Source organism: Ovis aries, chromosome 6 (assembly GCF_016772045.2).
Source record: "Ovis aries strain OAR_USU_Benz2616 breed Rambouillet chromosome 6, ARS-UI_Ramb_v3.0, whole genome shotgun sequence".
Lineage (NCBI taxonomy): Eukaryota > Metazoa > Chordata > Mammalia > Artiodactyla > Bovidae > Ovis > Ovis aries.
The window spans coordinates 4,978,821-4,994,196 of NC_056059.1; the positions used below are offsets into that span (position 1 = coordinate 4,978,821).

Sequence of the window (15,376 nt, forward strand, 5' to 3'; positions counted from 1 at the left end):
TTCCTGGGCTGGGAAACTACGCTGGAGAAGGGATAGGCTAACCACTACAGTTGCCAGGGTGAAGTATAATGAAACTCTGTCTTTTTCATTAACACTGAAAATGTCATTTTTTGCAAACCTTGTTTCTGTCATTTAAAATCCACTCATTCTTCCTAATTTGCTGATTAGAATAAGGGCATGCACAGCAAATATGCACAAGACATTTACTTATATACATTATAAAAATGTAATGGTCCTTAGTTTTAGAAAAGGAAGGGATTTCAGAAGTTTTCTAGTTCAGTTAGTATTAATTAAAAGCAAAATGGCTGTCTGAGGTGGCCTTACAAATAGCTGTGAAAAGAAGAGAAGCGAAAAGCAAAGGAGAAAAGGAAAGATATTCCCATTTGAATGCATAGTTCCAAAGAATAGCAAGGAGAGATAAGAAAGCCTTCCTCAGCGATCAATGCAAAGAAATAGAGAGAAACAACAGAATGGGAAAGAATAGAGATCTCTTTAAGAAAATTAGAGATACCAAGGGAACATTTTATGCAAAGATGGGCTTGATAAAGGACAGAAATGGTATGGACCTAACAGAAGCAGAAGATATTAAGAAGGAGGGGGCAAGAATAAACAGAAGAAATGTACAAAAAAGATCTTCATGACCCAGATAATCATGAAGGTGTGATCACTCACCAAGAACTAGACATCCTAGAATGTAAAGTCAAATGGGCCTTAGAAAGCATCACTACGAACAAAGCTAGTGGAAGTGATGGCATTCCAATTGAGCTATTTCAGATCCTGAATGATGATGCTGTGAAAGTGCTGCACTCAATATGCCAGCACATTTGGAAGACTCAGCAGTGGCCACAGGACTGGAAAAGGTCAGTTTTCATGTCAATCCCAAAGAAAGGCAATGGCAAAGAATGCTCAAACTACCACACAATTGCACTCATCTCACACACTAGTAAAGTAATGCTCAAAATTCTCCAAGCCAGGCTTCAGCAATACGTGAACTGTGAACTTCCGGATGTTCAAGCTAGTTTTAGGAAAGGCAGAGGAACCAGAGATCAAATTGTCAACATCCGCTGGATCATTGAAAAAGCAAGAGAGTTCCAGAAAAACATCTACTTCTGCTTTATTGACTGTGCTGAAGCCTTTGACTGTGTGGATCACAATAAAGTGTGGAAAATTCTGAAAGAGAAGGGAATACCAGACTACCTGTCCTGCCTCTTGAGAAACCTATATGCAAGTCAAGAAGCAACAGTTAGAACTGGACATGGAACAACAGACTGGTTCCAAATAGGAAAAGGAGTATGTCAAGGCTGTATATTGTCACCCTGCTTATTTAACTTATATGCAGAGTACATCATGAGAAACGCTGGGCTGGAAGAAGCATAAGCTGTAATCAAGATTGCCAGGAGAAATATCAAGAACCTCAGATATGCAGATGACACCACCTGTATGGCAGAAAGTGAAGAAGAACTAAAGAGCCTCTTGATGAAAGTGAAAGAGGAGAGTGAAAAAGTTTGCTTAAAGCTCAACATTCAGAAAATGAAGATCATGGCATCTGGTCCCATCACTTCATGGGAAATAGATGGGGAAACAGTGGAAACAATGTCAGACTTTATTTTTTGGGGCTCCAAAATCACTGCAGATGGTGATTGCAGCCATGAAATTAAAAGACGCTTACTCCTTGGAAGAAAAGTTATGAGCAACCTAGACAGCATATTCAAAAGCAGAGACATTACTTTGCCGACTAAGGTCCATCTAGTAAAGGCTGTGGTTTTTCCAGTTGTCATGTGTGGATGTGAGAGTTGGACTGTGCAGAAAGCTCAGTGCCAAAGAATTGATATTTTTGAAATATGGTGTTGGAGAAGACTCTTGAGAGTCCCTTGGACTGCAAGGAGATCCAGCCAGTCCATCCTAAAGGAGACCAGTCCTGGGTGTTCATTGGAAGGACTGATACTGAAGGTGAAACTCCAGTACTTTGGCCACCTCATGTGAAAGGTTGACTCATTGGAAAAGACCCTGATGCTGGGAGGGATTGGGGGCAGGAGGAGAAAGGGACGGCAGAGGATGAGATGGCTGGATGGCATCACCGACTTGATACACATGAGTTTGAGTGAGCTCCGGGAGTTGGTGATAGACAGGGAGGCCTGGCGTGCTGCGATTCATGGGGTCGCAAAGAGTCGGACACAACTGAGCAACTGAACATAAGTAATACTTGGACAAAATACAATGATTTGCTAAGGTTACATAATTTATATGTGATTCATCTTGAATGAAACTTGAGGCTTAAACTTTTTGCAGTGTATCACGTTGCTGGTATTTTTATTTCTTATTCTTTTCTGTGCTTCCTAACCCTTAGTGTTACTCTTAAACTTACCCTAGAATTTTATTAATTCCTTCCATAACTCATAATGTTAGATGACGTTATCATGTTGATAAACAAGCAGTTGAGGATAAAATCATCTCATCCTGGAAGCTTGAGGGTCTGTAGTTTGTTATTTATGGTCTAACTGAGATCTCTAAATATGGAGAAACTTCTGTGTCATATAATCAACCATCAGCGATACTTTGTTTTTTCATACCTGGTTCATATCCAGAGCTTCCCTTGTGGCTCAGACAGTAAAGAGTCTGTCTGCAATGCCAGAGACCCTGATTCGATCCCTGGGTTGGAAAGATTACCTGGAGAAGGAAGTGACACCCCACTCCAGTACTGTTGCCTGGAAAATACTATGGATGGAGGAGCCTGGCAGGTTACAGTCCATGGGTCTCAAAGAGTCAGACACGACTGAGCGAGTTCACTTTCATGTCCATATCCGTATCACTTTCATAGCCAGGATCCGTGGCTCATACGGGTGAGCCATATGGCTCATAGCATTGGTATGGGTGAACCATGAATAATCTGTCTTCAGATAGATTACAGGTTTTCAAATTCCATTTTATTGATTTCCTCCTTTTATGAGGTTTTATAAATTGCTTAACCTCTTCAAATCTTGGTTTCCTCACCTGAAAAGCAGGCATGATAAAAGCACTGACCTCATAACGTTGTTTCAAGGCACAGATTGAGGTGCAGGCAGAGAGCTTTGCACGGCGCTTCGCCTGGCGTAAGCTTGCTGTAATGTGAGCTGTTGGCTGCCAGCTGTGCTGCGTGTTGTTTTTCCTGCCGCTGCTGCTGAGTCGCTTCAGTCGTGCCCGACTCTGTGTGACCCCATAGACGGCAGCCCACCAGGCTCCCCCGTCCCTGGGATTCTCCAGGCAAGAACACTGGAGTGGGTTGCCATTTCCTTCTCCAATGCATGCAAGTGAAAAGTGAAAGGGAAGTCGCTCAGTCGTGTCTGACTCTGCGACCCCATGGACTGCAGCCCACCAGGCTCCTCTGTCCATGGGATTTTCCAGGCAAGAGTACTGGAGTGGGGTGCCATTGCCTTCTCCGGTTGTTTTTCCTACTTGTATTTAATCACAAATGGATTCATACTCCCTCAGTATACTGTCTGACTCTCTAGTCCCATTGTGGTGGTCAGCATCTTTTCATAACCTTTAGCAGCAGCATATAGATCATCTCTGGAACACAGATGAGGGTTTGCTGTCAGACAGCCTGGTTTGGGCTAGTGAGTGGTGCATGGACTGGGTTGCCATCATCGTTAGTGAAGGTGAGCGTTTAGGTCCATGCCTGGCAGGCAGCTCTGTAATTTATCATCCAGGTTTCTATGCTGGACTGACAGAGATGGCACTCTGAGGGTCAGCTGAAATAGGAGAGCACATATTCCTGTTGGTTTATAGCTTCTTAGGGTCAGTGAGAGCCGGGGTTAATTCCACAAGGTAATCCACAGACTGTGACATGAATTCCATCAACTGTTCATAAGTTACGGAATAAGTTCTAGGAACTGCTTTTGGGCCTTTAAATCTCTGGGCCAGAAGGTTAATTACTTGCCTGCGGTTCCTACCAGCTTTCCATGTTAATAGATACCGGCTGTGTTGGCCCTTCTGTGCTGGTCTTGGTTGCAAACTGTTATTTGAACATAGTAATAAATCACTGTCTTAGGAAATTTTTAATTTTTTGGTAACTATCTGCTATCATCTTAGAAATACAAAGAGTTGATATATTATGGTTTGATTATGCTTGGATTTTAGCCACTCTTTCTTCTCTAATATTTTTTCTAGTGGAATTTAGCATTCTTTGTAGAATACTTGTTCAAAGTTGTGAAAACAATAGGTATAACTCATTATAAGTAACTATAAGACAGTGACAATTATTCATAAACAAAAATAGACAAAAAAGACACTATACACAGATGAAAATTTAAACATGTCTTTTCACATTTTTATAATTAAATAACCCCTATATGTTGAGAGAGAATTGATTTTGCTATATTTATTTTCTAAGTGGTTAACTACTAATGTTAGGCCAAACTAAATATTCTTTTACCTACAGGTAATCTAAGACTTAGCAGAATAGTTGAGTGTAGAATCTGCATAGAAATAAAATTTCCTCTTCACTCCCATCATACTTCAGAGATTGATGTTGAGAGCTTCAGACTTTTCCTAAGAGGTCTTACTCATAGGTAAAATCTTGAGCTGTATGTTTAATTCTTATTCTTTCAGTGTGATTTTGACCCTTCAGATAATTTCTGATCAACCACATCTGTGGAATAAACCACTTTCCCTCTTTTTTTTTTTTTTTTTTTTGCTGTATTCATCCCTTCCCCTATTGATTTTGAGCTAGTAAGAATCATATATAACAAGTCAAAATGTCTTGTTGACTTTGAACAGTAATGTGATTTTTTTTTTTTTTACTTTTTTGGAAAACTATCAAAGGCCTTAGTTTTTTTAATGCAAAGATTATAATGCTCATGTCAAGTCACAGGCATCCTATCTTAATAGGAGGTACATAGGGAAGAGGGAGGAAGTGACAATTGTCCTGGAATAGAATGTGATGAACAGTTATCAAAGGAACAACACAGTCACAGAAACTCTAATAAGATGGATCGTTTAAGCAATCCCACTGCTGGGCATACACACCGAGGAAACCAGAATTGAAAGAGACACGTGTACCCCAATGTTGATCACAGCACTGTTTATAATAGCCAGGACATGGGAGCAACCTAGATGTCCATCAGCAGATGAATGGATAAGAAAGCTGTGGTACATATACACAATGGAGTATTACTCAGCCTTTAAAAAGAATACATTTGAATCAGTTCTAATGAGGTGGATGAAACTGGAGCCTATTATACAGAGTGAAGTAAGCCAGAAAGAAAAACACCAATACGGTATACTAACACATATATATGGATTTTAGAAAGATGGTAATGATAACCCTGTATGCGAGACAGCAAAAGAGACACAGATGTATAGAACAGACTTTTGGACTCTGTGGGAGAGGGAGAGGGTGGGATGATTTGGGAGAATGGCATTGAAACATGTATACTATCATGTAAGAAACGAATCACCAGTCTAGGTTCGATGCAGGATACAGGATGCTTGGGGCTGGTGCACGGGGATGACCCAGAGAGATGGTATGGGGAGGGGGGTTCAGGATTGGGAATTCATGTACACCTGTGGGTGGATTCATGTTGATGTATGGCAAAACCAATACAGTATTATAAGTAAAATGAAGTAAAAAAAAAAAGATAACTAAATGTAATGTGGCATCCTGGATGGGATTTTGAACATTAAAAAGGATATTCGGTTAAAAAATAATCTGAATAAAAAATGGACTATAGTTAACAAGCAAAAAAAAAATACCATCATTTATGTAACTCTAGTTTTATTATTTCTTTTTTCTTTGCTTTGTTGGGACCCTCAAAAATGAAAGTGGCCTATGCAACAGTTTTCACTGTTGAAACTGTAATTCAGCATCTTTTTTGGTAAATTATTAGCTAACATTGTCAATAGCTGCTGCTGTTACATTTAGAACGCAGCATATTCCTCTAGGAAAACCGAAGGAGATTGGATTTCCTCTGATATGTGCTGCCTCCTACAATTGCTACTATGGCAGCTCCCCTGCCACCCCATCCCCCCAAGCAGCTTCTCTCTGTGGTGTTTTTCTGTAGCTCTGAGTTGTGCCTCAGGCCTGAGGAAGGTTTTATATCTTTTATAGGTTTTGGATAAGAGAAGAGTTTTCTGGGCTTCTTGCTACTCAAAGTTTTATATTCTTGATTCGTCCTTGCTGGCACTGTGAACAGGAAATCCCCTCTGTGTGCAGGCACCTAAGGTTTAACTGCTTCATCACTTCATGAGCACTGTTTGCAAAGTATGCTCTTAAACACTGGGTTAAATAAAACTTCGGGTAGAACTTCTTAAAAATGGAAAACTACTGTGTGAAAAGATGAATCGTTTTCCACCAAAGTCTGACTCCCTTATAACAAAACCAAATCAGTGGTTACCTTACTTTACTTATTGACCTTACTGTGAGGTGTCTCACTTATCAGTGTGGAGAATTCACACAGGAGTTTTTCTTTGTTGGTCAGAACCTTCAAAACTTTCTTAGTGTCTGGATTGTTTCTGATGCTTCTGCTGTTTGTGGAGCAACCTGCTTTGCTTCTGGCAGCACTCACGTCAAGGACCTCGGTAAGGTAGGTGTCTTAGACCCTTCAGACAGATCACATGGAATGAGTGATATTTGCATCTGTTTCCTGCCCAAGCCAGGGCTTCTTGAGTAGGAAACCTTTTACTTTTTCTTCCTGGTTAATTGTATTTTTAAAGTATTCGTGAAGTCTTGTCCTTTTTTGTTTTGCATCTCATATCCTATTTTGTTAGCATCAGTAAAACTTTTTGTTTTGCCCTCAACCGATATATAGGTCTGGCTTCTTTTTATTTCAGACTAGAAAGTTAGAACATGGCTCTCCTGTTTAACTTCCTCCCAGTGAACCCTGCCTCACTTGCTTTGCCATCTTTTCAGAAATGAACTGTTGGTACTGAAACTGAAGGTTCTTAAGGAAAAAAATGCATGTTTTACTTTCTTGAAGTGCTGTAGACAGTTGCATTTTTTTTTTAAAAAGACTCGATTTGTTATTGTTCAGTATTTTGGGACGCAAAGGTCCCCCTCTGTCATCTTTCAGTTTTTACATTTTATGGCCCACTTCCTTACAAATAGTGAACTCTTTAAACTTTAAAAAGTAGAGTATTTCTAAATACTCAAGGAATAAATGTCAAGTTCAGATTTTTATTGTCTTTCTAAGATGACAGTGAAATCCCGCAATATTTGATTAATAGCAGCATCCCAGGAGTAACAGTTTGGGGTTCAGTGAAGTGAGTGGGGTTTTGTGACTCTTGGCTATAGAAAAAACAAGTATTTCAGTTCATAGAAAATTGCCAAGAATGAATTTGAGCTACTCCCGTTTCTCAGTGTAGCATTTTACTTCTCTCTGTACTGTACTACTAATTTATTAAGTTTCTCCATTGGTTAAAGGGATTAAAATGGTGAAATTGGAAAAGTGCTTGGGTAATGGTTATACAATTCTAATTTTTGGTTTAATTTTCATTTAGAATGAGTCACTTCGATGTTTTGTAACAATTTCGTTAATAGAAATATAAGAACTATAATTTGTAAATAGAAAAATAAGCCAATCCTGTGATATTCATGGGAAACAAATAACAAGTTTTAAAGAATTCCCATATAGTATATATGTGTTAAAGTTCAACCATGTGGAACCACCTGACAGTATTTTTCATGAAACATACACTTCGGAGGCTTGCTTTCTTCATTTGAAATTTGCCATCTCCAAAACTTGATTTTTGTTAGAAAAATCAAAGTGAAAATTAAAATTATGACTCCAAACTCCTTAAACATTATTTAATTCAATTATTTAAACATTATTTAATTTGAATTCATCAAAAATGAGAGTTTGACCTTACTCCATCTTAAATTACATTTTCTTTGTATATACATCTTTTCATGTTTTCAGAGTTATGGGAATTCCTGAAATCTATATAGGTATTAAAAAATATACTGATAAAATAAAAGTTAAAGTTATTTAAATGCTTCCTGGAGATAGCTTATTTTGATTTTAATAAAAATCTCCTAGAACATTCATTGAAGTTTTATGCTTGTTTAAAAATCTCTAAAAGTATAGGGCTCATTAGCTGTACACTTTTAAAAAAAGCAGTATGGTAAAATATACATAACATAAACTTTATCATTTTAAGCACTTTGTTCTGTACCTTTTAATTTTCAGAGTTGATCATATCCAGATTATTAAGTCTTTTGCATTCAGTGTGTTTAGTGGCATTAAATAAAATTTGAAGAGTTTCTGATAGTGTGATCAAGTTCATATCTAAATTTAAATCCATGGTCTAGATTTAAGAATAGCAAAATATCTAATATAGGTATATCGAAGTTTGCAAGATTTCTCTTTACTAACTTTTGTTGCATAAACACAGATCTTTAGAAAGGACTCGTCAAGGTGGACATTGGAGTGATTACGCAGCAGTAGATGGATATTCAGTGATTCGGTGGCTTTAAGGCTTTTCCTTTTATCGTGAAGTTTCATGCTAACCTGAATTCCCTTCACAGATTCTAAGATTCCATTTCATGTTACTCTGTTTTTTTTAGCTTTCTGTTTTGTACTGGGGTACAGCTGAGTAACAGTGTTCTAAGATTCCATTTCATGTTACTCTGTTTTTTTTAGCTTTCTGTTTTGTACTGGGGTACAGCTGAGTAACAGTGTTCTGATAGTTTCAGGTGACCATCGAAGGGACTCAGCCATACGCATATATGTATCCATTCTTCCCCAGACTCCCCCATTTTAATATCAGTATGTTAATCCTTTAGTGAAGCCTGGAGTTCTTCTGATGTCTTTATAGCACAAAAAATGGTAAAGTCAATAAATTATAACCCTAATGGCATACATTAAACAAACAACAGTGGCATATATTAAACTAGAATCAGATTTTTCCTGTTGTGTTTGACCATACGTGCCAGCGAATGGGTTTGGTCATAGTGTGTTTTCTTTGTTAAAGATGCATAGTAGTGTGTTTGGGGACCAGGCGAGACTCTGGGTACTTCATGTGGCATCCAGATGTCCCCCTTTCATTACCACCAGCTGCCTTTGCAAAGCCATCGGTGGTTTTTGGAGTTCTTTTCTAAATATCCACACTCACCCCCTTTGTGTATTTCAAGTACTTTATGCTACGTCCATCTCACGTGCGGCAGCAGTGGGAATTTGGGGGCACCCATTTCAAGTCGAGTAAGTTTAAAAGCTTGTAATTCTACAATAAAGAGGTACAGAAAAAGTGCACTTATATTGGCATCAAGAAGTTGCATTCAGTTCTTTCGCCTTTCCTAATGACCTTTCCGAAGTTCTTTTCCTGTTGTCACCTACCAGAGGTCTTTCTTCCATCCATCTCCTTGTTTTATTTTCTTCTTACAATGTCAGTATCTGAAATTATCTTGTTTCTTCTTTAACATTTTCTTGTTTTATTACACTAGTAAAATTGAAGAGGCAGTGATTTTGTGAGTATATTCGCAACTGTGTTCTTAAAGCCCGGGACAGTAAATAGAAGATGGTGTGTGCTCAAAAAATGTCTATTTAATGAATGAATAAATTAGCTTCCAGGATTATCTACTTTGTGACACCTGTTCAAGTCAACTTAAAGTCAACCTTCTACAGTTGTCATCATGTTTCTGTGTGTTTGATGTGTTTGAAGAAAACAGAAGTGGACTTTAATGATATTCAGTGTCAGAGTAATTTAAAGAAAGCAGCAGATGCAACATGCTCACCTGTTTTCCTTAGTTAAGTGAAAACATTTTGCTGTTAGATATGCTTCAGTATTATTCATGCTACTATGCTCATTGAATCTTAGCTGTTGGTAGCTAAATCTCATAATGTAGTATGGGATATTTGCCAATACTATTTTTCCTTTCTAAATGTTGAAGGTGGTTACTTAAATGTGGTTCTCAAGGCGTAGTTCAATACTATGTCAGTATGTGCATCCACTTGGGATCTGCTTTGAGATATAACATGCATTCCTAACCTGCCCCTGACTTTTTCCTGATGAGCTTTGATAACTGAAGGAATGCCTCAATCTCCCAGTCAGAAAGATCTGGTCAATGTCAGCTGTAATTGCAAGAAGCAGAGTTTTTGACAGCAACTTTAGAAAGTCTAACCTCATTTGTATAAAAACTAGCCATATTATTAATTGATGTGATGGTCTAAGGGTTAAATATTAAGCATTAAAATTCTGATTCTACCGTTCAACAGCTGTGTCATCATGAACAAATCACTTATCTTCCCTGTGCCTTACTTGCCTCACTTGTAAACTCAAGCTATGAATTCCTAGATCATAATGTTGTTACAAGAAATAAAATTACTAATGTACCTCAAGTGTTCTGAACAGTATGTTTCAACCATTACTTTTATTTTTCCATTTAGGTTGGTTTTTAGTTGAGTTTTTTTTTTTTTTTTAGATAATTTTCAGGTGAACTAATTTTCATGTTAGTGAGAATTTGAACATTGCTATTAACTTATGTAAAATGTGAATAGTCAATCTTCAGATCTACTAGAGATGTTTAAAAATAATCATTGTTTGGATTCACATCATATTGTACATCAGAACCTATGTACTCGCAGTGATCATGTAAGAACGAATGATCTGTATTCTTAGAGTTAACCAAAATTAAAGGATAATTTCCATTCATGCCATAATAATTTTATGTGTAGACAAAAATATTTCCTGGGAATGTACTCATCATAGTACTTGCAATAATGACAGAAAATATCACATGCCTAATGTGAAAAAAAAAAAAACCCTGGGAATAACAGCTTGTCTTTAATTTGCAAGTTAGACAAATGGCTTTAATATTTAACAGTATGTTGGCTTGTACAGGTAACATTCAGCTTCTGATCGTGTGAGAGAGCAGATAGCTTTGTCCGTGGAGTCTGAGAGAGGCAGGATTGCTTTAAACGTGCTCCAACCAAAAGGGTGGACAGGCTGTAGTCTGTCAAGGCTGATTCTCAAACCACACACACTGGTTTTTAAATAAATTTATCAAAGCCATTTACCCAGTGACTGCCTTTAAAACTGGAGTTAAACCCTGGGGTGCTAGAGTGAGTGGAGTGGGACTTAGTACCCAGACCTGTCAGCTCAACGTTGTGGGATCTCAGAGTTGGAAGGAGATGGAAACACAGATAGTCTAGAGGACTGGTTTCTCTTCTGAGCATTCTGCTTAGGTCTCTGACAGCAGACAGAGAGACAATCAATGATGATGATAATTCCCTCCATTATGAACAAGGCGATTCTATGAGTTTGCTGGTACTGCTGTAACAAAGTACCACAAACTGAGTGGCTTAAACAACAAAAACGTATTGTCTAATACATTCCGTTATGGAGGCTAGAAGGCTGAGATCAAGGCGTTGGGCTGACCTCACTCCCTCTGAGGCACCAGGGAAGCATCTGCTCCAGGACTTCCTTCTGGCAGTCCTGCTGTGGCAGCGTAACTCCACTCCTCACAGGGCCTTCTCCCTGTGTCTCTGTCTCTTCGTGGATATGTTCTTGCATGGACACCAGTCACATAAGATTGGGGATAACAACTCTAGTGACATCTGCAACAGCCTTATTTCCAGATAAGGTCATTCTGAGGTGCTGGAATTAGGACTTTAATATGTGAAATTTTTTTTGGAGGGGGGAGCACAGTTCAATCTGAAATAGGTGGCCGTACATTTTTATTGTCGCGACTGGATCAATTGTGTCAGTGAAAAGGAGTGCTATTAATAATTGTTCCATGGTTGCCAACACAGAGAATGCTTTAAACAAACCTGAATGTTTGGTCAGCATATCTTGGAGATAGGTAAAGTTTATTCCATTTTTCAGAGGTTCACTAAGGTTGCATGGCTTCCACAGAGTTACACCTAGAAGAGGATGAGCAGTATTCAGACTCAGAACAATCAGACTCTAGAAGAGGAGAAAAAGCTCATGTCTGTAGTAGAAATTTCTGCATTATGACACCAGTTAAAATAGGGAATTAATTTGTTTTGCCCCATTCTCCAAAATTCCTTAGCATTTGTTATCTCGTTTTCCTTGCTTAATCAATTTTGGCTGTCGTGAAAGAAACTAATAATTTGATGTGTTTCATTAGGTTTAATTCATATAACCAACAACTATAAACCTTTGATTCTTTTATATTTTTCTGGCTATTCTATTTGTATTTGGAGAGCAATCACACACATAAAGTTCTGTCTTTGATACAAAGAGAATAGCTATGAATATTAAGTTAATTTATGACTGCTAAAAATTTCTGAAACATCTTTACCAACAATTTTACTGTTTATCATGCTTTATCTGTAATCTAGATTGATTTAATTGTCAATAGATTAAGAAGGAAATATTTTAACACTCATTTTAGCACTCTTATCGCTAATGTAAAATGAATTTACATTGAAAATCTAAAAAGTTACTTCCTTTTCCTACTTTCTCAAGAAGGAAATAAAATTATCTAGACTTCTGTGATATAGGAGTTACCTCCATAAGCATTAGCAACTTGCTGTTTTCTTCTAGTCTTTTTTTCAGTGAGTTTACATTGTTAAAGTTCAGTGATTAAGAAATCAATAAATGATAATTTCTGTTATTACTTCTGTCATTGATGCTCTTACTATTATGGCTGATGCTATGAATATTTTTTTTGTTCTTGTTGTCGAGGAAAAAAATTCTACAAATATCAGAGAACTGAAATTAATAAAACTTAGAGGTTAGATGTAGGGAGAAGTAAAAAATGGCTATTTAAGTTTCTTATTTGGTAAGTGGATGAATGTGGCATAACTAATCAGGACAGCATACATAGGACACACAGTGGCAGAGGATAAAGTTCATGAATGCTGAATTTTTATTGTTGGTGAAATACAGATACCTCAAGACAGGAGCTCAACAGAGGTCTGAAATGAAGAGAAATGTATGCTGTCATTTTAGAGTTAAAATAAGATTCTTCTTTCCTAGTTGTTCAAATAAATTGGACCCTACTAAGTCTGTATTTTCTGTGTGTATGAAAAGCCACACCTACCCAGGTTCACAACCATAACAAAGTCAAGAACTCTTAGTCGATTTACTTAGTGCAAAAGTTGATTTTGTCTCCCAGAAAAAAATTGGTAAGCCTAGATAGTTCGTTAAGAGTCCTGTTCCAGTCTGTGCTGCCTTTGTTACTTTTCGGTTTTTCTTTTCTTCCTCCTCGAGTGGTTGTCGTTGTTTCACACTGTCCTCTTCAGAGAGAGCTGAGAGGGAGTGTCCTGGGTGTGTCTCAAGGAGAGGCTGGGCAGTTGCTGAGCTGTAGACTCTGCCCCAGTTGTTTGCAGGCGACCTTACTGTTGACAGGGCTTCAGAGAGCACGGCAAGCCCCACTGTGCCTCAGGACCTCTGGTCCCAGGAACGTGGCTGGACACTTTGTAAAGCAACTGGGCAGAGGTCAGGCAAGACCGTGACGAGAAGTGACCATCGGTTTAAGCCGCAAGAAGCTCGTTGTCGACCTGATGGGCACATTCACTGGCGTGACTTGAGTAGCCTGTGCTGGAATGAGACTGAGTGAGAATGAGAATCAAATGGGATGTAAGGGAGCAGAGGACCAGTATACCACTTGTCCAAAGGCCTGTCTCTGAGGGGAAGGGAAGACAGAAGTTTTACGTGTACTGAAGGCACATATGTTATTGTATTGATGTCTGCTTGCAGCCGGGATCTAGCATCCTATCATGTAGGTACATTGTCATTTCTTCATACTAGTGATTTTGAGATACTGTCCATTCTGAATAACTAAGCTTTGACAAGTGAGTAGCTTCACATTCGTCCTGTAGATTAAATTTTGTCGTTTTTGGTTTTTTTTTTTTTATTAACAGTAAAACTTTTTAGAAAGTGTGATGTGGATGAGTATGCTTGCTTGTTTAAGAAAATGGATTTAGCTGTTTTCTAGATAATAACTTCTAGATATAACTTCTTCTCAGTTATAATAGAATGAATCACTTATTTAGTTTAACCAGTTCTGTTTAACATATATCAATTTTATTAAATCCTTTTAAAACTCATAACCTTATTGAGGTAGACTATGAAATCTTTTTTAAAAAACAAAGTATCAGTGAAACAAAGATCCCTATTATATTCAGTACAGAGCACATTGATGCAAAATCTTTTTAACAAATTCTTACAATTAGGAGATTTAATTCGGTCTGAAATATTAAAAGGAAAGGGCTTCCCTGGTGGCACTGGTGCTAAAGAACCTGCCTGCCAGTGCAGGAGACGTAAAAGGTGCAGGTTTGATCCCTGGGTCGGGAAGATCCCTTGGAGGAGGGCACGGCAACCCACTCCAGTATTCTTGTCTGGAGAATCCCAGGCTCCTGTGGTAGGCTCCCATCCATGGGGTCACAAGGAGTCAGACTTGACTGAAGTGACTTAGCAAAGGGAGCGAGCCTGCTGCTGGTAAATGTGGCTGGTGTCTGAGTGCAGGAAGTGCTCCGGGCTCACTGCCTCTCCACAGGAGGGGAAGCTCCTCCTCTGCCCTGAGGTGCAGGGGTCGCCTGGCTGTGCCTGAGTCTCTTCCTGCCCGTGCACAAGTGTTTGCGAAGGCCTGGTGCGGGAGGAGTGGTAGTACGTGCCTGCTTTGCTGCTGCAGACTTTTCTGACAGGAAGCCTGCCTTTATCTTGTAGGTGAGCGTCCCTATCAGTGCCCTTACTGTGAGAAAGGATTCAGTAAAAATGACGGCCTGAAGATGCACATTCGTACTCACACCAGGGTAAGATAATATTCTATCTCATTTCTTAAAAGATCCACACTGATTTTAAAGATATTTAACTTTACCTGAGAAAGCAAAGGTGGTATATCTGAAACTTTATGCTTGTGGTGAATATTTGAGCATATCTGTTTTTTTTAAAGACATAACAATGAAAGAAACAAAAATCCAAACCCACAGAGCCTTCCCCTTCTTTAAATTGTGAACTAGTTCTTAGGAGTAACAGGAGTTACGACTGTCCAACAGCCAAGTGAATGTAGCCGAGTATTTGCCAGAAATGCAGATGCCAGCACTTCCCGAACAGAGGTGCACCTGTCAGCATGTGGCTGTTAAAGAATGTATGTGAGCAAGTGTATTTGCAAGAGAGAGGTTGAAGACAATTTGAATTATCTTGGGAGGTGGCAGACAAGGAAGCTCCTGGCTCTGCAGGGTGTGCCCGGTGCTGTCCATCATTCTTTTTCCAAGGGTGCCCTTTGTGCCTCTGCTGTCAGCACCTCTCACTGGACCATTGTCACTCTGTGATATACAGCTTTTTCAGACCCCAGCATCTGCGTCACATGCTAGAAAAAAATGGCAGCAGCTCACCCTCTGTCTAGCTGCCTTTCTTAGCTCACCGTTCAGTTTAGGACACCAACTTTACATGGACTTCCCACTTGAAAATTTGATCTTGTTTTTAAATAGCTCTT

The 15,376-nt window shown here is 38.7% G+C and overlaps 1 protein-coding gene across 9 annotated transcripts in view; it reads left to right on the forward strand.

Annotated features, from left to right (window-relative positions):
- Positions 1-15,376, forward strand: part of PRDM5 (PR/SET domain 5) — a 268,026-nt gene that overhangs the window by 167,337 nt on the left and 85,313 nt on the right. For 7 of the 9 annotated variants that reach the window (XM_060416677.1, XM_015096345.4, XM_060416678.1 and 4 more), the window contains one exon: positions 14,608-14,693. The exons of the other annotated variants lie outside the window; for them this stretch is intronic. In XM_060416677.1, the coding sequence (XP_060272660.1) occupies positions 14,608-14,693 (86 nt within the window). The remainder of the gene's footprint in view (positions 1-14,607; positions 14,694-15,376) is intronic. 9 annotated transcript variants of the gene reach the window in all.